Genomic DNA, 24,358 nt, shown 5'->3' with positions numbered 1-24,358 from the left:
TGGCAATCTGCACGAAAACTTCTAGGTATTATAAGAATTGGTCTTCCAGATTTACTGTACATCACTGCTAGATGAAATATTAAGGCTATGTACTTCACAAAACTATGCAACGTGTGTGTATTCCTATCTGGTTGTTCAGATTACAACTTGCTGCCAGTCCATTTTTCACCTATTTGATGACCAGAAAAAAGATTTTACTTGGAACGCTCAAATTTGGGAAATGGTTGAGATAAAGAACAGGATTAGTGAACAGTTTTTCCTCTATATTCCTTAGCAGCTTCTGTCATTCAATTTATACCTTCCCTTTAAAATTTTCCACTAGGGATCTCAGATCTGTAGCCACAGAATTTTTTGTGTTTGTATGCTATAAATCAACCTTAATAATTATCATATTTATACTGTATGTATGTATGTATGTATGTATGTCAAAAGCAGAGGATTTCTAATGAATCAGGCCAAAGATCTAGAATTTTGCCATCAAGTTTGGCCAGATGACCTTGTCAAGATTCTGGTGTTATTCTTTTTTAATTGGGTATTTAGCTAATACCCTAGACCCATCAGATTGTATTAATTTATGTACAGACTTTAAAATAAGTTTTACAGTATTATCGCATGTGAAACATATAAAGAAATTGCTCCAGAGAACATTTTCAAGGGGGAGAGAGCACAGGGAATATGGGAACATGTAAGCTGCTGGCCTAGAAAGCAGGAGACCATGAGTTCTAGACCTGCCTTAGGCCCAGAAACCAGCTGGGATGATTTTGGGCCAGTCACTGTCTCTCAAACCAACCCACCTCATAGGGTTGTTGTTGTGGAGAAAATAGGCGGTGGGAACATTATGCAAAGTGCCTTAAGTTGTACAAATAAAAACAGGATATAAATCTAATAATTAGCTAAATAAATTAATAAATACCCAATCAACCCATCTCAGAGTTGTTGTGGGGAAAATAGGAGGCAAGCATATTAGGTAAGTTTGCTGCCTTGAGTTATATATTAAAAAGGTGGGATAAAAATCTAATAATAATAAAAATTATTATTATTTTTATTATTGTAGATTGTGCAAATAAGCAGAAGAAACAGTAGATCATATACTCAGCTTGTGCAAGAAGATCACACAAACTGACTATAAACAATGACATAACACAGTCACCAAAATGATTTACTGTAACATCTGTAAAAATTATCATTTGCTAGTAATGAAAAATTGGTGGGAATATACAGTTGAAAAAGTAGTTGAAAATGAGCAGATTAAAATACTGTGGGATTTCCAAACTGATAAAGTTTTGGCGCATAACACACCAGATTTAACTGGTGAAAAGAAGATCATGTGGATAATTGATGTGGCAATACAAGGGAATAGTAGAATAAAAGATAAAGAATTGGAGAAGATCATAAAGTTTCAAGCTCTGAAAAGATTATGGCATAAACCTGCAGTGGTGGTCCCCAGTGGTTATTGGCACACTGGGTGCCATGCCAAAAAACCTCGGATGGCACTTAGAAAATCCACACATTGACAACATTTCCATCTGTCAATTGCAAAAGGCCCCACTGCTTGGATCCACACATATACTATGCAGATACTCTACATCCTAGGTCCTTGAGAAGAACTCGATGTGAATGAAGCCTAGCACCAACTAAAGAACTGGCAGCTGTGATTTCACATTGTTGTGTATAATAATAATAATAATAATAATAATAATAATAATAATAATAATAATAATAATAATATAATCTGTGCTGCAGAAAGCAGTTAACTATTAGATGGTGGGAAACAGGCAACATTGTTATCTACCATCTAGTGATGTTCTGGATTTTTATAGCCCAGATCTGGTAGCCCCAGCTGAACCCTTTAGATACCTTGTACTTCTCTTATAATTCTAAACCAGTATGGATTGTGGGCGTTGAAACCCACATGTTTTGGGGGGACTAAATTTGGAAAGGATGGCTTAGCTCTTTCTTCACCCAGTGTCTCCACACTTCACTTCTTCCCTTCCCAGATGCCTTTCTAGTTTCAGAAAGACTGAAATTCGACAAAGAAAAGCCCTGACAAGTAAATCAAACTAGGGACTACTGCATAGCAGGGAAAATTGCCAACGCTTCCAAGACCCTGCTAGCCTATCGCAGCCAATAATCTCATCCAACGCTTCTAAGGTAGTTTTTTTTAAACTGGTATAAGCTGATTGGTTAGAAGCGGAGCAAGGACGCAACTAAATAGGTCAAGGATGGTGGAGCCAGCCAATAGAAAGCGGAAGCTAGGGGGGCAGGTAAGAGAGCTGCGCCGTGATTGGCGTGGTCAGGGAAGCGAAGCCAATGCCTCCTCGCCTGCGGCATGTCTTGTTCGTGGGTGTGTGACGTGGTCGGCCTTTTTTGCTCTGACAGGCGCCGGGGGAAGTCGCCGCAGCCTTTTCCTCGGGGTGCTTTGGGAGTTCAGAGAAGGGGAGCCGGCTCTCGGAGGTACCGCAGAGGGATTGGGCTCCAGGGCGGTCCGATTTGGGGTATGGGGAGTTTTAGTGTGGGGACGATGCTGATTTTCCCCAAAAATACATTTCCCGGAAGCTTCCTGTCTTCTGGATGCCGAGAAAAGAGAGGCCGATACTTCGAGGAGTTCCGGGTAGAGCTTGATCCTATTGGGCGGGGTCCTCCAAAGTCCTTCTAAATTTTTGTCTTGTTAGCGTTGTCGCTCCATAACTTTCTCCCAAGCTTTCCTGTGAATTCGATGCCACCCTGGTCACTCTTCCTTGATCATATGGAGTATGTGAGGAGTGTGGGCGCATACAATGGCTGAGACTAAACCGTAGAGGGAAGCTGCAGTTGGTCTTGCTAAAATAAAAATCCGTGCACAACAGCATACTTCAGACCTCTTCACTGTGCCCTTGTAATTTTTAGAACTTTTATAACTCTATTCAGATTTCATACATCTACAGAATAATGGTATCGTGATGACATAGCTTCTGGCAGAGGGGTACATGATTTTTCTTTCCTTTGAGGCAAGAATCAAAGCCACTAAGGCATTGCTGTGTCTGGAGAGTTGATTGCACTCCATACATATCTATTCAGGACGCCTTAAACAAAATAAGGTTTACTTCAGGATAGGGGTTTCACTGACCATGGTTATACATGGCAACCTCTTTTTCAGAGGCAAGCTATTCTAATATAATAGGGACTGCAGTGAGAGATGGACAATGGTTTTTGAGAGCAGTTTGATTTAATCTGGTCTGAGATATAATACGCACATTTTTGTCCCAGTAGTGCTACTTGTCAGACAGGCTTTTGAGGCTTTTTGAAGCACTACACCTCTTGTAGAAAAAAGTGCAAGAGAAATACACATCTTAAACAACTTTTCCATACTGTTTTCCATTTTCCCAAGAAATAATAATGTTTGTTTTGTCCTGCCAGATACATCCAATGCTTGCTGATATGCTGGGGCTGGGTTTTTGAAAAAGTAATAATAAAAACATTACTTATTTTTCAGGTTTAAAAAATCAACATCATTTGTTTTCTCTAGTATAACCCTATTAATAGACATATCTTAGTGCCAAATAGTTAAGGGTTAAATATGAAAACGGATTTGGTAAGGTGCCACTTTAAGTGGTTTTATTTTATATTGAAAATGCCTTTTCAACCTTCCAGATAAAGAGGATCAAAAATAGCATATATGCTACATGAGCAATATAACTCAATTTTGATTTTTAAAGGATCGGGAAATTTGGTTCTTATAATGGAGGTTTTAAAGATAGCTCTCTCTTGCCTTCTGGTGTTAAAATGGTACTATAATTTTCACACTTGTGTGTGAGTATGTATATCAGATTTTAATATTAAAACAAATCTTAGTATCTTTCTTAATAGTGGCAATGCTTCTCGCCTCTATTACAAGCAAGCTAATTTAGGTTGTTCAAGGGAGTGTGAGGGGCCAGACCTGTGCAGTCATATCACATTCAGACTGATGCAACTTTGAATTACTCAATGTTAAACCTGGATATCATCCAGATCTTACATGGACGGATACTTGACCTTTTTCCTTAAAAATCTCTAAATGTCATGTTGGAAGTGCATTAGTATCCTGTGTTAATATTAACAGCAGTACTCACTGACACATCCTGAACAGCTGGAATGGTTATATAATCTCGTTGGAAGCTAGAATGGTAGCACCCCATATTTCTGCTTTGTGGAATCCTACAGACATGTTTATTCAGAAGGCTTGCTCCTACTTCTTTGAATAGATGTGAATAGAACTGGAAAATGGTGAGAAATGCATTTTAGAAATTCATGTCATATTCTACTGACTGCTGTCAAGTTCTGTAATAGAATATACTTTAAGGCTGTAATTAGCACTGTCCAGAGGTATGGAAAGACTGACAACTGTTGTGGTAAACTCACTGCAAGGATATGGAAATGGATGTTCCTCTTGTATGTAGTCTTCTTGCATTAACATATTGCTAGAAGAATTTTAAATACATTTTTAGCTAATCCAGAGATACTGCAGTATATTGAGTTTTTCAAAGTAGTCTTGTAATTCACAATTTAGCTAAACATCCATCAAGGTGAGACACTTGAGAGGAACATGTGGATCCTTTGAACACATGTGGCTGGTTTGGTGAGCCATTTGGAATGTATACTTTTTTTTAAAATAGCATCCTTTCCATAGCAAATTGTTCAGTTTTATGTTTAATGTGTCAAGGAAGTATTAATCATGGTGCATAACATCATAAATAACCAGATGTTACTGTGGATGACAGTTCCTTGTAAATGTTAAATAAATGTGTGCCCAAATTGTCTGATCTTCTTTTTTCATCGATAAAGGGCCCCTTGATCCACAGCAACAATTGTGGAGAGGGGAAAGGTTGCAGAATGGGTTCTTCCATCACCTTCGCAGGTCTCCGGTGCCTGCCAAACAAGATTAAACAGTGGATAGATTTAGCTAACATTTGATGAGGTAATCCACTTGTGACCTTTCAAGCATATTTGCACTGAAGCTTTGAACATGTAGATAAGAAACTAAAATGCTTCAGCAAAACATGGTGATTTTCCTCTCTCTTGCAACACTTGATGAGAAATTCCAAGAGTAGCTTTGTTTATTTAGAATGGATTAATGTTATCTTACTGATATTTTTACTTAGAATGGTATAAGAGACAAAAGTGCAGACAAATGGATATTTCTTCAAGATAGCTGTGCTGAATCATGTGACATCTGTGGGAGAATTGCGAAACTCAGGATGCTTCCACCCATAATTTATAGCTTTGTCTCCATATTAAAACAAATGTTTCATATTGACTTGGATTGTATAGTGTGCAAACACTGGGATGGCCAGCCATAGGTGCAGAAAGTGAGGAAGATGACTTGATGGAGATATGTAGATTCTGTTGCCAAGGCAATATGGGCTAAACCATTTTTAAAGTCCAGAATGTCCAGATAATGTTGGGAAGTGGCTCAGGCAGACACCTCCCTAATTCATTGAACAATAAGGAAGAGGAGGTACAAAACAATCGGATTGTAAGATTATGTCGCTATAGCTATAGCTAATACATATAGTTTTAGCTTATCTGTCAAAGTGATATCCTGATCTGGTCTACCTAGTGGAAGTGAAAATAATCCATATGTCGACCTCCCAGAGCCCACTAGCATTATACTGCCAAAATCCAATAGCACGGTAGCAATTTTTTATTGTACATGCTTATCATTTTTGAGATTCAAGGTAGTAATAGACTAATACATGTACTTTGTTTCTGTATGTATATATGCCCACCACCACCAAACTGATGCCCAGAATATCAACGCTGTCACTCCAGACATAGCCATGTTACTGCTTTGCCACTGCAGCCTCAGAAGACTTGAAAATAATACTAAAGCATAGCTCCTATCCGAAAAATGTTGCCCAGGCTTATGCTAAGCCATGCTTTGTTTAATCTTAGATAGTTGAATAAACAAAAGTTAGGTTCATGCATCATGGTAAGCCAGGGATTCTCAAATTGTAGGTAGCAATCCTTCAGGGAAGTCATAAGTGCTAGGGGGTGGGGGTTGCAAAACTTTTTCAGAGCTTACTGGGCTTTCAGGGGCAAAGCAGGGAGTTCTGGGAAAACTTATTCCTGTTTTGCCTGGGCAAAGGGCAAAGTGGGGAACGAAATCTGTTGTTTTAAATGACTAGCTCTCAAAAGGGAAATTTTGAGTGGTAAGAGAAAAGCTAATTACCAGTATTGCTGAGAAACGCAAACCCAAGTCAAGAAACCCTGATAAATATTACATATCTTTTAGTAGGTAGTATATTTATTTCTTGCTCAGTCCTAATCATGGTGAAGTAATTTGTTTTATTTATGGAATGGGGATTGTACAAATTCATTTGTTGTTTTAGGGGGTTGCGGAGTTTGAGAACACTCACCGTAAGCCATAAAGCATGGCTTTTAAATTTGGGGTGTTCATACTACACGAGAAGCCAAAGCCAAACAAAGTACATTATAACTCAGCACAGTGTGTTTATCCAGCTTCTGTCTCATCTTCCTGGTACTGTGAATTCCTGGTTTAGGATATACTTGCAACTATGAAAGGAATAGTAAAGCTCTTGTTTTACATTTTATTTCCATCAAATGTCATGTTGATTTTCTTTGTAACTTCTTTATTTGTATTTTTCCCTTTAGACAACTTTCTCCATTTTTTTTAACCAGGATGAAATAAGAAAATACCATATATATATATATATATATATATATATGGTATGTATGTATACATACATACATACATACATATACATACACACACATACATACGTACACACACATACATGCATACATACATACATATGAGATAGAAAGACTATATTTCCATAAGCAGCATATAGTAGAACTAGTAGACTGCTTTGAGACAGCAATAGGCTATGTGATACCGACTGGCACTTCTCTTGGCACTCCTGCATACTCTCTGCCCCATCTTTTTCCATTTTAGAAAATAAAATTAATACATAAATGAGGTGGTGTCACCCAGCAAAGCAAAACAACATCCTCTATCATAATCATTATATACAAACATGACTTGGATTCCACTAAGGCCTATAGGCATTCTTAGGGAGAAAAATTGTAATTACCTGCAGCAGTTCTTACCTGTTTGGTGGAACCCCCACCCCCCCAAATATACCCTGAGAAGCAGGTGGTTATACTGATGGTGGTCTAGGAAGGTACAGACAAGCATCTCTTCCAGTAAGCCAACCTTAGCAGTCTCCCTATGACAGTCATTTTGTCAGACTCACAATATCTTTTCAAAATCCCAAATGTCCTGATAAACAAACAAACAAACAAAAATCCTAATTCTGTTATGAGTGATCCTCACTTGATAATATTGTAAATATATATATGAAAAATCAAAGCTGGGACAGAGCTTGTTTTCAGAGCTGAGTAGAAGGTTTCACTTCATGCGTAAAGTATTGATCACTTCCTGAAATGCTGCCAATGTTATTTTGAGGAAGGAAAATGCCCCCTGTTTTTATGAAATTAGAGGCAATTAAGCAGGGTTTATTTGTCTATGAGCATTTGTCTCTTGTCAACTATCTGTATTGGAGTGGTCAAATGTCTAGCATTGTACAGCAATTAGGATGAATTGCTCTTTAAAAGCTCCATGGAAGAAAACTTGCTGCACAGTTTAGCAGGCTGGAAAAATGTTCTTAACAGCTTGCATCAGAATTCTTTGAAGCAAAATAAATAGACCTGGTTTTGATTCTCCCACCGTTTTCCTTTAACTGTTGTTAAATGCCAAATGAAAGCATGTGTTAGGAATGCCCATTTTCAGTTTAGAAATTTTAGCATGCTTTTGAACAGCAAATGCTTTGGATAAACAGAAAATAGTTGTCTGTGTACAGTACTATCAGTGGTGAACTAGATAGACATTTGATCTGATCTACCAGCTTATGCTTTGAATCTCCACTCTACATATCTTTGAACTTTTCTTATTCTTTCTCTTTAACATACCTTTGGTGATATATTTTACATTTACTTCTTATATACTGTATCTGTACATTTGAACTTTATTTATTTTTTTATTTATTAAATTTATATATTTTTCCAGCCTGCTAAACTGTGTGACAAGTTTTCTTCCATGGAGCTTTTAAAGAGCAATTCATCCTAATTGCTGTACAATGCTAGACATTTGACCACTCCAATACAGATAGAGAGTTGACAAGAACTTTACCCTGCTGTTCCAATTTTTTTTTCTAATAATCTTACCTCTGGATCCTTCAGGTTTCTGTAGTTTGGTGCCTTCGGGCTTATAGACTAGGATTTATTTATATTGAAGACCAACACATCTGAAAAACACACTGGAGAAAATTGGTCTAAGTAAATTATTGCTTCTTCCAACTCTATGTCATTGGAAGTAGTTATCAAAGTTATTCTTGTGTCTTTGTTTTATGTGTTGGTTTTCAAACTTCAGAAGTGGTGTGTGTCATAGACTGTGGCATATCATAACAGATCAATGGAGCATATTAAAGTTTTTAATGTGTAAAGTTAATTTGGTGTAACTTTGTCACTTACTTAGAATCACAGAATAGGAAAGGGCCACTTAGGGCCACTGTTCTGTTCACTGCAAGAATTCAGTTTCAAGCATTTCCCCCAAATGTCTGACCTTTTGATATACAAACACCCTTGTTAGCAAGTACATGTCCCTCTGCAGCAACACACCTGTCTGTAATGTTCCATTCCCAAGAGAGATTGGGAATGGAAGCCTGGGACTGAGTCCTTCATGTTCCTCATTGTCCAACTAACTTTTAGATCAGTTTTCCTAATTTGATATTCTCTGGTGGGCACTTGCTATGAATTCTGTGACTTGTTCCAAGATACCTGGAGGGAGGGAGACTGGGGAAGGCTGCTTTAAAAATTTGCCAGCTGTCTTGGGAAAGATTTTAACAGTGTACTTAAGGGTTAGATTGCTTGAACAATATTGAAATGCTTCAAAAATATTAACAAGCTGTTCAAACTCCTGAATCCATTGGCTATTATTCCTGTAACTTAATGATACAGATGTTAAGGGGTTCTTTTGTAATTTTTCTGATAAAGCTGTGGTCCCCTAGGAATCTATAGGTTTCTTACCCATTTTCCTTTGGTTTCAGATTACAACTGGACTACAATCATGCTTTCTAAACTGGCCCATCCACACTGCTTGGCAGTTCTGCGTCAGGGTGTCCGAACTTCAGCAAGTTCTGCTACATCGATTGCAGCAAAGAAAACGGTCCAAGGCCCACCATCATCAGACTACATATTTGAGCGTGAGGCTAAATATGGTGCACATAATTATCACCCACTCCCTGTGGCACTTGAAAAAGGAAAAGGTACACATTTTTAATTGATGTGGTCTGTTTCTAGGCATTACTGATTTAAGTAATATTGGATCATACAGATCTTAATCAACTTTTCACTTTCCTTCCCCATAGTGACAAGTACTTGCCCACTGAAATAATGGTGTTCAGGGAGACTGCTTAGAAATAGGGGGGTACTGTAGCTGCTGCGTGAGCTGTTTCTCCTCTCTTTCCCGTCCTTACCCTTTTTTAAATGAAAAGAGAGCACTTATTGCAGGATCAGTCCTCTCCTTCTTTTTTTTAGCTAGCTGACAGATCTATGAAGAAAGAGAAGAGATGAGTTCACATGTGATAGGAGAGGGTAAGGGAGCAAGGGGAATGCACTGGCAGGGGTGTCTGTTAAGACTGATCTCTTTTATTGTATAAAAAAGCAGTCTTACAACTAAACAATCTAAATAAGGAAGCTAGATGCCCTTCTCATTGCAGATATTGCTCTAGTATGACTAAAAGTATGATGAGCAGTTTGACAGAATCAGGTTTGGAACCGTTCTGCTCATCAGTTGCTTCATAGTAGCAGCCATTTTTGTATATGGGTCCATGATAGAATGGCTGTGCTCTGCCCCAGAGATTCCTGATCCAGGCACTACATGTATCCTGCAGCTTTTCTAGCTAAGATAGTAATGTGATGGAGGAACTGCAGGGTGCCAGTGAGAGAGGCATTCTGCTTTAAGTGACATGGAATTGTGTTTTGGCCTTCCCTGTTAATTTGCTTTTTGAGGAATGGTAGCTGGGATACTCTCGTCAGAATAAAATTCTCCCTCTGAATTTTTATACTAATGTCTCATTTGCTTCCAGTCTGTTTCAGGAAGAGTAAAGGATGGAGTTCAGGATGGAGGAAGTTGACATCAGGAAGAACAGGACATAGTAGCATGCCATATGGGGCAAACAGTTATAAACCTATGTTCTAGGTTCCCTGTTCCCTTCTGGTAGTGACTCATTACTACACTTATGACTGGTCCTTGTAGTTGGGGCTATTGCAGCATCCTTGCAGTCACATGAATGTAATTCAGGCACTTGGCAACCAGCATGCAATTGTGATGGTCACATGATTGCTATTTGCAACCTTCACTGCCAGTTTCTGACAAGCAAAATTAATGGGGAAACTGACAGGAAGTCACGGTCATGTGACATGCTTAACAACTGTGCATGATTCACTTAATGACCATAACCGCAACTGCTGCCATAAGTCAGCACGGTCATGTGATTTTTCACTTAGTGACAGTTGCTGGTCCCAATTATGGCAATTAACTGAGGACTACCTGTAGTTTTATGTTTATCTGTAGCCATAATGAGAATTGCAGTGATTATACCTGACCAATGGAAAACAGAATGCAAATAGTTTGTCCAAAGGCTGCTATTGCAAAAGCATGACATTTTTAGAGAAGTGTTTTGAAAACCCATCAGATAGAGAGTATGTTACAAATAAGAGTTGGACAAGTAAGTTCAGCCATAGAAATGACCTCTTGAGGCTAAGCTGAGACTGCTGCCATAGCTTCATCCATAAATACCAGAAGAGGCTGATGGAAAGAGTCAGTTCTGACCAAGATTCTTTTCCTGATTGCTGCTTAAACTTTGAGGAATACAAAATGGTTACCAATCTGTGTCTCCTTCCTATTAGAAATATACTAATTATTGTCTGAGAAACGTTAAGTTTCTTGTAGTGCAGGTGCCTCTTCCCCATCCACTTTTGTATTTCTGGTTCTTGGAACATTTATGTTTCTCCTTGTTTTAGTCAATAGCCTGAATAAAACACTGAAAAAACAAATAAAACTAGTGTAAGAATTTCCTTTGAGATTTATGTTCAGATTCATATCGGTCAAATACAGGAATATCTAATACCTGATTCTTTCCCTCTCCTCTCCCTTCCTCCTTCTGTTTCCACTGTAATAATTGCAGGGCCTTTGGTTTTGCCTTTCTACAAAGACAGAGCATATTTTACAAGGCTGTCCAGGATTTAGGACACCAGTAATTTGCAACACTTATCACCTCATCCATGGTGTCTCTGGTTTTGTTCCACTTGGCAAGCTTCACTACTTTGTGAGAATGTTATCATCAGTTTAATTAGAAGCTTAAATGGTGTCAAAGTCTTAACTATTTTCTGGCTACTATATAACCTCATAATGTTAGATTAAAGCTTGTTGTACAACATAAGCGGCTGGACACTGTAGGTCAACACTTTTACTGGTTTACAGCTGCACATTAGCAGGTTTGTAGAGTAATATCTCACTGACAATGTGCTTGGCAACTAGATAAGTAACAAGTAATGTGCTTCCTTAAGGACAGGTACACGATTGTTTTGTCTTGGTATCTTGCAGCCTATTGAAGCATATTACTCTTGAGGAGAAATGCAGCTATTTAGTCTTCTGCTTACATAGAAAATGTGAAAGTAAGCAACCTTCCCTTGGTGCCATTGTATCAGCTCATATAAGATGTTCGCACTTAAGCCTAATGTGAGCTTTCCTATGACAGAGGGATCTACCCTATGTTAGATTTGGTTAGAAGTTGCATTTTAGACAGTGGATTAAAAAAAAGGGTAAGAACCTAGTATAGAACAAATCATTCGGTTATGTAGGAATACTTGGGTTTCTCAGAGCCTTTGAAGAAATCATGCCCTCCTGTTTTCTGATTTTTTTCTGCTGGTCATTTAGAAGCTGGTGTTTCAATCAAGGATTAATTATTGTCTTTGGAATAGAGTATTAAGCTTGATCGATTAATGATAGTATCTCTTAGCTAAAATTAATATAGAATGCTATCTATGGTTGTCACTACCAGATTATCACAGACCAGGAATGAGGAGCCTCTAGATTGTGTGCAGCTCCTCCTCACGTCCATTCCAGCATGCATTGCCAATCCTGGGGAATGAGGGAAATAACGGGGCAGCGTTCTCCAGAACTCCTGCTATTGAGTGCATCAGAAAAGTGACCCCCGATTAGTGCCAAGCAAGGAAGAAATCTGGCAGTTCACTCAATTGAGAAGGTTTTTCATAGCAAAAGTATAGACAGAGCCATTTTCAAAGGAAGAGGATGACTCTTTGTATTTCATTTTATCAATTTGAACTTTCAGACTTCAGTGTGGTTGAAGTATTAGTAGAATGTTTAGCATAGCCTCATTTATATTATTTTGTCGGAGTCTACTTACTGAGTTCTTTTTTCTGTGAATGCAGCACAGTCTATAAAAGATAAACCTGTAACTTTTGTGTTCAAACCTGCCAGGACACAGAAAGAGATGAACTCTGTACTCTTGTCATTCTGATTAAGCTTTGCTAAAATGAAATAATTTCATTTATAAAGTGTTTTTGGGCTGAAAAGCTGCTTTAGAAATCTTGATTATGTAGCTATACTTTTATCAGATAAATGACTTGCTGTGTAGCCTGTGCACAACTACTCAAAAGTAAGCCTTCAGTGGGACTTCTAGGTAACCAAGAATATGATTTCAACCTCCAGCAATACTGTATTTGTCACCTTGTACCTATTTATTCAAATGATATCTGCTTAAATTTTGTTTCATGTAGCTATATCATCTTGAAATAACTAGATTTTGCTTGTTCTGTTTCCTTTTCAGGTGTTTACGTGTGGGATGTAGAAGGCAAAAAATACTTTGATTTCTTAAGTGCTTACAGTGCTGTCAATCAAGGCCATTGCCACCCCAAGATTGTAGCTGCTTTGAAATCCCAGTGTGAGAAACTTACCCTTACCTCAAGAGCATTTTATAATGATGTGCTTGGTGAATATGAAGAATATATCACTAAAATGTTCAAGTACAACAAAGTGCTTCCAATGAACACAGGTAACATTTCTTGTCTGTTCCTCCAATAAGAATGGAAATGAGCATCTGTGTAACCTCTGTGTTATAGAAGGTAGCTGCAAATCCTGAAACATGAACTTACTTCTGGACACCTTGGAAATCTGTTGGGCACAACATTGTTCTGATCGCATTAAGGGAGAGAATGTCTTTGTTTGTTTGTTTGTTTGTTTCATTCATTCATTCATTCATTCATTTTATATGGCTACCCATCTCAACAAGTGACTTTGGGTGGAACAGAATTAAAGTAAAACTATTACAAACATTGCAAAAATGGAAATACATAGCTGTTACTAGTTCCATGGGGCTGTCTCCTCCATATGCCAGAGGGGATGGTCTTCCTTTGAGGACTCAGCCTCTCATATATTCTCTTGAGAGGAAAAGTACAATTAAAACTACTGTATTTTTTTCTTTAGTGGGAGACGTGCTACCTTTGTTTTTAGTTTTTTCCCTAGAGCCCTGCCCTTCTTACTCCCTGTTTCTGCATCTCAGTAAGGAAGAAGTTAAGCTGTTTCCTTTTATGTTGTTTTTACATTGTTGGTTTATATTTTCTTTTTAAATCCTCAATTACTTATCTAGAGTCATAATTTGTCAGTTGAGCAGCCATTTACATAGGTTAAATAAATAAATACATTTGACAGCTTGACTGCCTCAGACATCATACCATCCTGCAACCACTAGATGGCACTCATAGACAAAGAACATTGAAAAGAAAATAAATACTTGTTTTAAATTTCATTTTTAATCCATATTTTGCATGCTTTGGACATTGTGGAAAATCCCATGATAGTGTCTGCCCCCTGAAAAGGCCTGCAGCAGTTATTATATTCATTTTGTCTGTTATATTTCTGCAAGCAGTTATAGAATTTGACTCTTGCTGACATCATGGACACATCCATGCAGGTTTTTTTCACAATAGTGTGGAAATGGTTTGCCAATGCTTTCTTTGGGGATATTTTTTAACTTCCCAGCTTAGTCTGCAGCTCTGGTATTATCTGGGGGTCTCCTGTCCAAGAGCTAACCAAGTCTGTCCCTGCTTCTGAGCCCAAACAGGGTCATCCATAGAATTGCTACGTGGAATTCCAGCAACAGCGCAGTAGAAACAAAAGTAACAGCAGCACAGATCCACCAAAGGCTGGATAAAGAAATAAGACTTCAGCTAGTGTTTACAACAGAAGGACCAAGCTGTAACTGAGCAAGGGGAGAGTTCCACAAATAGAATACCATCACCAAGAAGACTATCTCAACTCACTATGCAAAGGACCCTATACACATGGAACCATAAGCCACATTTCCTGGCTGATCTCAGTCCATGAGTTGTACTTGGGGATGTGTTCTTCTGAGATGATAATGTTTATTTAATAGAAGAGAATATATGTAGCTCAGGGTTGAACTGTGGAGCCCTTGGTGCTCTCTGAGCTTGGTTGTTTGCTTGCAGACGTTTCATCACCTGACTAGGTAACATCAGTGCTTAGTGAGTGTGGGTTTTGCTCCCTGTTTACATACAATAGTTTGCCTTGCCAGTGTTGGTGGGGGTGTGGTTTTCTCCTTTGAAGTTGGATAAAACAATACCCTAATCAAGGAACTACCAAGGAGAAAACCCCACCCCCACCAATACTGGCAGGGCAAGCTACTGTATATAAACAGGGAACAAACCCCACGCTCACTAGCACTGATGATGTTACCTTGTTGGGTAATGAAACGTCTGCAAGCAAACAACCAAGCTCAGAGAGCACTAAGAATTCCACAATGTTTATTTCCTGCTTTCCTTCCCATCTCTGTTATATATACGTTCTTTGTCTTAGGTGTGGAGGCTGGAGAAACAGCATGCAAACTGGCTCGTAAATGGGCTTACTCAGTGAAAGGTATTCCAAAATACAAAGCAAAGATTCTTTTTGCAGGTGAGTAATCCAATTACAGAATACGAAAAGCAACAGTAAAGCAAAAACACTCAAAAGCCAACAAATGAAACTACAGAGCAAAATAGCAAACCAGGATAGATTTTTTTAAATCCATTCAATCACGTCCAATTCTCAGAGACTGCCTGGACAAGTCCCTGCAGTTTTCTTGGCAAGATTTTTCAGAAGTGGTTTGCCATTGCCTCCTTCCTAGGGCTGAGAGAAAGTGACCGGCCCAAGGTCATCCAGCTGGCTTTGTGTCTAAGGCAGAACTAGAACTCACGGTCTCACGGTTTCTATCCTGATGCCTTAACCACTACACCAAACTGGCTCTCACAAATCAGGAATATTTTAAGAAAGGAGTCTGTGTTTTGCTTAAACATCAAGCATGACATTTTAATGTGTCATAAAGTTTCTGTTTCTTGAAATAGATTCATTTTATGACTTGCTTCACTAAATGAAAAGAACGTGCAGTGTGTCACCTGTTACTGTTATATGTTAGTAGTATTTTTATATTATAAGTAGTATTTTTAATTAATGTATTATCTTTTATTATCTGTGTTAGGCACAGGTTGAGGCAAATCTTGCTTTAAATTGCATTGGAATGGAGCCATCAGGCTGAACCTGCAACTGTAAGCAGGTTAATTAGAAGGGGAAAAACATCATATTTATTGGGACTTCATAGTAACGTTTAGAATTGTGTTACATGCCAGCCAGCTAGAATCAGTATGTTGGATGCTACAACTTCTCATTCTTAAGAAGCATGTACAGTTAACAAAGCAGAAGAGTTTTTTTTTATAGTAATAGTAGTGCTGAAGGTTTATGATGGACATGCAATTTAAAGTTCAGAATTAAAGTTATAACATAGAAAAGAAATTTGTTATATTAAACACAGCAGTAGAAAACAATGGCCAACTATGGCCCAACTACTTTGGGATTTGCTGGAGCTGGGTTGGTCACCAACCTTTAAGTGGTATCCTTTACCATTCATGACCTAAGTATTATTATATTACAAGGTGTTATTAATGTAAAGATGAATGTCCCTTCTTATGAGCCTATATTAGATAGCAGCGTTCGGCTTTAGTTGGAAAGCAAAAATGTAAGTTAAATAGCTTTAGCTATAGCATGGTACCAAAAACAAATATAATAAAATTGTGACAGAAATCATCACAGATATGGGGATTTGATCTATATTCATCCATAATAAAAGTGACAATCTCTATCTTTTTGAAACATATAGTTACTCATACCTTTTCTCATCTGCATAAATGTAACTGAACAGTAAATATAGGAATTTCTCTTAGGGTACTCTTTTCTTTTTTTTCCTACCAGCTGGCAACTTCTGGGGAAGAACGTTGTCAGCAGTCTCAAGCTCTACAGATCCTTCCAGCTATGATGGGTTTGGACCATTTATGCCAGGTTTTGAAGTAATTCCCTACAATGATTTGCCAGCTCTTGAGGTACCTCACAATTTCCTAATCCATGCAGCAGTTTTTAGGTGAATGCATTTTTGTTTTATGGAAGCTGTCTGGGAAGGCTGGAATAGCTTTTGCAGAAATGGCTTCTGAGCAATGTCTTAAGTATAACTGTTGCACGTGGAGATTTCTTTAAATGGTCCTGCTCACGGGATGTGAATGTGCACATGGTTGAATTTTCCCATGAACTGGTGGTGGAATGCAGTCTTGAACTGCTTAAGCACAAGGGCTCATGGTTCAGTAACAGGAAATGGGTTTGGAAAGTCTGTAACAGCGGTTATGCACAAACCACCACTTGGTATAACCTATCCTCCCTGCCTATCAAGTGGGAAAAATCCCTCTAGTATCCAAATAAATAGTTCCTACACCAGTTGCTTTGCAGCCAAATATGACAAAAAGAAGGATTCTGCATGTTGGTATGTACAGTAGTATTCAATAAAATGTTTAAAAATGGAGGCAACCACTTCAGAATGGAAAAGGTAGACTGGGCTTATACTGTATGTGTTGAAAGGAGAAGAGGGTGAGGGGATGAAATGCAACCTCTTAAACAATATGAATATGGGCAGCGCTGAGCTTCAGGGTTTAGTGACCACGGTTACTAAACCATGAAGCCCAACCCTGCCCAACAGATACCAGCCATGAGAGCCTACCCCAATGTGAATATGATCCATGGTGAGGGACTGAGATGCTTTGCTGGCTCTTGGCTTGTGGAGAAGGCAAGGAGAGTGGATAATGCAAGCAGAAAGGAGAGTGAAAGATGAAAATAGAGCAAAAAGGGTAAAAGTAGACACTAAAAGGTATGCAGAACAGAGAAAGAAGAAGACGAGAGACAGTAGAATGAGAGACAGAAGTAAAGGGCCAACTTTTTATTACAAGTTTCACTTGTTCCTAACTAAAATTTCAACTTTTGATAAAGGTATTACAAAGAGAAATGTGCCCATCAAAGATTTCCCACTGAGGAGTGGGGAACAGGCATATTAAGTGCTATTTGATTGGCATATATTTTTCAGGTACTGTTTAAAGAATGCATTTTTTTCGCAAGAGCACCTCACTTTAGTAAGCTATCCAAGCATTTCCCATGCTGAGAACATTTCGAACCATTTTTAAATTAAAGTGTCAAGAAAGCAAATTGTTTAGATAGATGGTGTTATATGCTTGTGTGTTGCATTAAATAAAAATCTTGTCTGCATTTTTTGACATTTAAAGATTCCGGTATGAGCTGACCTATTCAGAAATAAGACTCAGTGTATTTTGGCTGTAGATCTTAATACAAAACTAGAATTGTCCCTCTTCTGAGTTGTATTTGGTGATTCTGATTCCTCTACAAATATGCTTGTCCTTTTAGCGTGCACTTCAAGATCCAAATGTTGCAGCCTTTATGGTAGAACCGATTCAAGGTGAAGCTGGTGTGGTTGTTCCTGATAAAGGTTATCTAACAGGAGTGCGAGAGCTTTGCACAAAGCATAATGTAAGTTACTGAGCTAAAAGACATTGGAGGAGGAGAGCAATGTTAGTCATTGGTAGCCAAAAATCAGAAGAGGTCTGGTAACACCTTTCCAGACTAGCAAATCTCATTACAATTGATAAGCTTTCATGGATTACAGTTTACTTCAACAGGTGTTCTAAAAAGAGAATACTTAAACTTTGGGAAATGGCCAAGCCTTATAATTAACTAACACAATAATTTCCTTTAGAGCAGAGGAAGGAATTGTCTATTGCTATTACATATTTCGAGGCACATATTAGAATATCTCCTGACAGTACTCTTTCATACCAAATATTATGTATTCTCTGGATCTTGTTATCCTATTTTCTAATATGGGGCTACAAAGCTATTACTGGGCTGGAGACTGCATTTCAAAAAGTAGGCAGAGGCAGGATATAGACGTGGGTAGGGTGAGAACAAAAACTAAAATTGGTTTTAGTTTAATTTCAGGGCACTCAAAATGACAGAACCTTTGATTAAATATCATTAACATGGTATTCCCTATGTGTTTCATAACCTTCCCTTTTTCTTGCGATCAGAATTATAGTTTTGTGGCAACTTTTAAAAACTTGCACCCAAAGCTTTTGGGTTCCCTCCTGTGCTTCTAAGGCCTTGTTTTACATGTCTGGTATAAAAATTAACAAATGCCCAGGAGGTAATGGTATAACACATTTTGAAAAATCAGTGTTCCCTTTTCTCAATAATGAAGCTTGTATTGTTCTGTTGGAACACTTTTCTCAAAGGTGAGATATTACTCAACTCTACTATCTTATCTACTTCATGCCTATCTTAAGCAGACAGGAGAATATGTTTTGTGTACTCTTAAGCTTGGACTTTTAACCCACTTCTGATCAACTAGTAAACTGCCTTTACTATTCATTTTGTTAATAGGACTGTTTTAACAACTTTGTTTACTTTTGGATATAGCATGTTGAATATTGGTAGCGTTTTTTTATATTAAACACATTTCTTAGATTTAACTATATACTAGTGGCTCAGATAAAAGGTTACACATATTAGAGATATCACCAAAAGAGGCATTTTATAGTAGTAGATAGGAGAACAGACTTGTTTGCCCCAGGGGTATTTGGGGTGGGGGAGTCAGCTTCCATATGCTGATAAGTATTGAACGAGCAGTTAAAAACAAAGGATTGGCAGGAGCTATAAAGGACTAGACCTTTTCTACTGAAAAGTATGGTTATTTTTGAAGATTGGCCTTTTAACTCTTGTTGTAATGCCTAAATAGGGTTCTTCTTTCTCTCTCTCTTTTTCCCCCATTTAGTTACCTCTTCCCCTTATCTCATATCCATTTGGTTTTGTTCTTCCCTTTCTCTTCATTTCTGTTCCCTTCTCTGCTTCCATCATGTTTTTACTGTCTGCTGTGAGGGGAATATGCACTGTGCAACATGCTCAGTGAGATTTGATCATTTGTGTTGAGAGAATGGTTGGTATATTCAAATGGGATTGATTAATTTTATAAACGGGGTACCTTATTTTAATCAGTAGATATTAGGGCCATGTGGCAGTTTTGAAAGGTTAAAAATGTTTTGATGATTTGAGGCAAGTGTCACACCTGTTACCATGTGAGCCCCATAAAAGGTGCAGCGTTCTTAAACAATTGCCAACAAGTATAACAGGCAGACAAGTGCAACCTCCAAACCACTTTTCCCCTCACAAATCTGAATCATTGCACAACTCTAATAGTATTAATTTAATCCTTAGTTAGTTAGTCTTGGCCCTGCCCATTTTTGGAGCGTGGCTTCTGGCCAGTGATAGATCGATCGATTAATTGATAGGTTAATCAATTAATAATAGATAGATACAAGAGTATTGCATATGAGTATTGGAAGTGATGATTCCAGGATTGGTTTTAGCTTTGAAGTAGCTCTTTTCTGGAGCTGAATATAACATTGCAGGGGATGGGGGGAAGGGCTTGGTTCCACCCCATCCCAATAATGTCATCTAGGTGTGGAGATGGGCAGAAGGATTCAGTCCTTCAGTCCTGTCCTGCTCACACCTTTGCTGAGTAATTCATGACTTCTACAGTGGAAGTCTTTTTTCCCCCTCTGCCCTCCTTGCTCCTTATAATATGTTTTGTTTCATATTGGTATTTTTATGGTTTTATTATATTGTGATCTTGGAGAGTCGATTTGGAGTTGGGCAGTGCCTAAACTGAAACAAATAAATAAATAAATAAATCTTGCTTTATAAAGAAATTCAGAATTTTGGAATTTATCTGATGGCCAACAAGATTTCCTTTGATGACTGTTCATTTTGTGAAAATTCTCCAAGCTGCTAGTTCTCTGCAGATATAAAGGAGTTTTCTGGATTAGAATAATTTTTGGGGTGTTTTCCAGTAGACGACATGAAATAAACTCTGGTAATACAAATGACAATAAGACCCTTCATAGTTAAAGAAAAGAAAGGTGAACACTGGACATATTTAAAAATTTGGGGAAGTCAAGGGTTGCAGTGGGGAGGGCAATGATGGAAAATGGATGAGTCATGTCATATATGTGGGCAGTAGGAAATGGTCTCCAGTTCTCAACAATAATATTCAAGACTTTGTGAGTGTCCTGTTCAGACTATGCAGCCAGACAAGGTCTTAAAAACACACCCTTTATAAAATAACTATTTACAATAAATAAGTCCTTGGATGCGAAGACTCAAGTCAAAAAGCCCAGCTGGCACGACAGGCAGGAAACAGGACTCTCTCACTGGACAGGAAAGCTGCAAGTCTCCAGGGCTTCAAGCTACCTACTCCTGATGCAAGACATGGTACTGAATTCACCTCTCTTATCTCTTAAGTAGAAAAAAATGCCTCCCCCCCAAAATTTGGTAGTATACATATATGATAAGAGTAATACAACAACTACCTTTCAGACATTAGATTTCTTTGTGATACGATCATATTAGCTTCTTGAAACACAATTGTTTGGAATATTAGAATGAACTTGATAGGTTGAAGATATATTTATGCTTGAATTTCCATAGAAGGTTATGGTTTGATTCCCTTTATAATTAACAGGTGCTCTTCATTGCTGATGAAATTCAGACTGGATTAGCCAGAACAGGGGAAATGCTAGCTGTTGATCATGAAAATGTTAGACCTGATCTGGTCTTGCTTGGAAAGGCTCTGTCTGGAGGTCTTTATCCTGTAAGTACTGCTTTTTTAACTACTATGAATTTGTTTTTGAAATTTTCAACAATTAATTATAACAAGAGTAATTTGTAGAGTAATGGATCACATTCCAATCTTGAAGCTGTTACAGCATGGCAGGGCATCCACCAATCATTCCTATTTGCATTAAAACAATCTTAGTATGAAGCAAACATCACATATCTCTAATATTGATATGAGGGTTGCTTTTTTAAATTATATTTTTATATTTTTATTTTTATGAAACACTTTTTAGAAAGAAAAAAAGAAAAAAGAAATATGAACGAGAAAGAGAAAAAAGGCAAAAAAAGAAAAAAGAACACAAATAGGGAATTTGCAAACATCATGGATTTAAATAGGACTAAATTTGTTAGAGAAGAATGTTCAATATTTCATTAGTTTTGTAAGACTGAGATAGTCTGTTCTCCTTGATGGGCATGCACTTGCTGCAACATATATAAACCTGACTGAGTTCAAGAGGAGCTTGAACCTGTGTGGAGGGCTGTAACCTCTGAGACAAATCCATGAGAGGAAGCTTCCTTGAACTCCATGGGACTTAGTTCCAAGCATAGGATCACACCAAAAGCCTGCTTGGTGAATCATTTGGGGCTCCCAAGGGTAACTTAGAAATGAACTAGAACCCTTGAGTTGAGCAAGAGGGACTGAAATGGTGGGACTTTTTGAAGAGGCATTCTCCAGGATCCATCCACTAAGGAATGCCATGTAGCGGGGGCCAGGAAGAGAGCCTTTTCTGTCATGGTTCCTGCCCTTTGGAATGTCATTCCCTAGAGAACAGATTGGCTCTGACCCTACTGGCCTTTCTTAAGGCCTTAAAGACTTGGTTTTGTCACTGGACCTGCAGGACAGGAGGTGGGGCTAAGCCCATACATTGGTTATATTGACTTGTGATTGATGGGTCTGTTTTTACCTCAGCTGTTGTTTCTGTGTGTTGTTCTTTTTGTTTTTATGCTTTTGGATTCTTTTAACACTGTTACCTGCCCAGAATCATGAATTTGAGATGGGCGGCCATACAGATTGAAATAATTGATGATAGATAGATAGATAGATAGATAGATAGATAGATAGATAGATAGATAGATAGATAGATAGATAGAGGTTGGCTGGTGCTGGCTACAGCTGCTGCAGAAATGATTGGAAAGACCTTTTGCACTGCTGATCCAAGACACCTGATCCAAGATATTGCTAAAAGGAGACCCAACATTAGCATTTTCCAAGAAGCAATATGGTACCAAAACACTGAATTAACACCTAAAAATGAGCTGCTCTATATCGCTACCTTTGGCTCTAAACACTAGACTTTTAGATGGTAGGCACCAAAATATTCTGAAAGGGTGTTGCAAAACGAAGTAACATTTCCTTTTTTTATTTTAAAATCATACTGCTTCCATAGGTGTCAGCAGTTCTGTGTGATGATGAAATTATGCTCACCATAAAACCTGGTGAACATGGCTCTACGTATGGAGGGAACCCACTGGCCTGCCGAGTGGCCATGGCAGCACTTGAGGTATGTAAATAACAGTTTAAGGCCTTCATGAAAGCATCTGTTAACAAGGGAATATTTAAGTAACTTGAAGCCTGCATGTTTGGAGACGTCAATATTAACAAACACTGCAAAGTAATTCTATATAATCTGTTTATGTCTTTCAAAAGAAGTCATGTAATATTATAATTTTGGGAACCTCTTGATTGCCTGTTATAGCACTGTTCCATATTACTGTAAGCTTCATGTTGAAATCATTATGATATCCCCACATTCATCTTTTTCAACTTTATTTTAAAACTGTTTTAGGTAATTGAAGAAGAAGAATTAGTTAAAAATGCAGAAATCATGGGCAATATATTGAGAAGCGAGCTCATGAAGACTCCATCGGACATTGTCACTCGAGTCAGAGGGAAAGGATTATTAAATGCTATTGTTATTCGGGAAACTAAAGGTAAAATGATCATTATATTGTGTTACTACACATTATTGTCCATCTCATCATCCATACAAGTCCATCTCATCATCCATGCAAAGTCCATCTCATCATCCATGCAAGGAAGATTTGCAGTACCAGCTCAAAAGCAATAGTCAAATATTTAGTGCATCCTTCCATCTTCCTTGGATGGGAATCCTGGTGGTGCAGCTTAACTGGGGAGATGGTGATCTGGTTTTCTCCCTCCAGCTTCATACCTTCATCCCATATCTTAAAACACATCTAGGCAGCCTGAAAAAAGGGAGTGATGCGCAAGAGCTGAAATGGTATTTGTCATTCTGGGAATTGAAGTTTAACATAACTGGAGGGCACCACCATGGGAAAGGTTAGATGATGATGATGATGATGATGATGATGATGATGATGTTGATATATACAAAAGGGAGAAGGTTGAGAGAACTCTTGCCAAGTTCAGACCTAACAGAATAGCCCATTTGCAGGTTCAGGGCAAAGTATGAAGCCCCAAATGCTTCATATGTTGTCTCCATACAACCATACAGTAGTTCCAGTCTTCTTCCGAAGTTGTTTTGTCCCCTGGCTGGAAAGGAAATAAAAATGCAACCTATCTGTCGTGTGCTTCATATTGTATTAGAGTTGGCTTGAAAAGAAAACGTATCGATCTTTTTCTTTTTAATCTTTCTGAAGATTGGGATGCCTGGAAAGTGTGCCTGCGACTCCGTGACAATGGACTACTGGCCAAGCCGACACATGGAGATATAATCCGGTTGGCTCCCCCACTAGTGATCAAGGAAGATGAGATCAGAGAGTGCATTGAAATTATCCACAGAACCCTTCTCTCTTTTTGAAGGTGCCTTGTTTAACCTGTGCCCGCAATCTAATGGCACAGCGTGGTGGCTGAAGCAAGGTACTGGAGCTTCTCAGCCTGATCCTTCCTGGTTTAATTTTTTTTGCTCTGTTCAGTGAGAGAAATTCAGCCTTTGAAGATCAAATTAAACCATTTGTTTTATAATGGACTGAAAGGAAAAAAAAGACGAAATTTCTTCCCTTTTTTCTGTTTTGTGGACTATTTGTTCAACCTCTTTTAATGAATTATACTGTAATTTGAACAGTTCCTTATGTTTCAAAGGTATAAATTATATACCTTCATGTACCAAATATTGTATCTAATGAAACTTTTCATTAAAAAAATGGTCAACATTCTTTTTTTCATTTTGTGCTGAGACCTAAAATCTTAATTGTTGAGTGATA

General features: G+C 38.1%; 1 protein-coding gene across 1 annotated transcript; it reads left to right on the top strand.

The window, feature by feature from the left end:
- Positions 1 to 2,341: 2,341 nt before the first annotated feature.
- On the top strand, positions 2,342 to 24,307 carry OAT (ornithine aminotransferase). Its single transcript, XM_063307314.1, has 10 exons — positions 2,342 to 2,454; positions 9,087 to 9,305; positions 12,894 to 13,118; positions 14,939 to 15,034; positions 16,364 to 16,491; positions 17,852 to 17,974; positions 21,021 to 21,149; positions 22,564 to 22,677; positions 22,963 to 23,107; positions 23,795 to 24,307. The coding sequence occupies exons 2-10, from the start codon at positions 9,107 to 9,109 to the stop codon at positions 23,953 to 23,955; spliced, it is 1,320 nt and encodes a 439-aa protein (XP_063163384.1). The 5' UTR covers positions 2,342 to 2,454; positions 9,087 to 9,106; the 3' UTR covers positions 23,956 to 24,307.
- Positions 24,308 to 24,358: the final 51 nt, after the last annotated feature.

The sequence above is a fragment of the Candoia aspera genome, chromosome 6, assembly GCF_035149785.1.
Source record: "Candoia aspera isolate rCanAsp1 chromosome 6, rCanAsp1.hap2, whole genome shotgun sequence".
Lineage (NCBI taxonomy): Eukaryota > Metazoa > Chordata > Lepidosauria > Squamata > Boidae > Candoia > Candoia aspera.
This window is presented reverse-complemented; position numbering and strand designations above follow the sequence as displayed.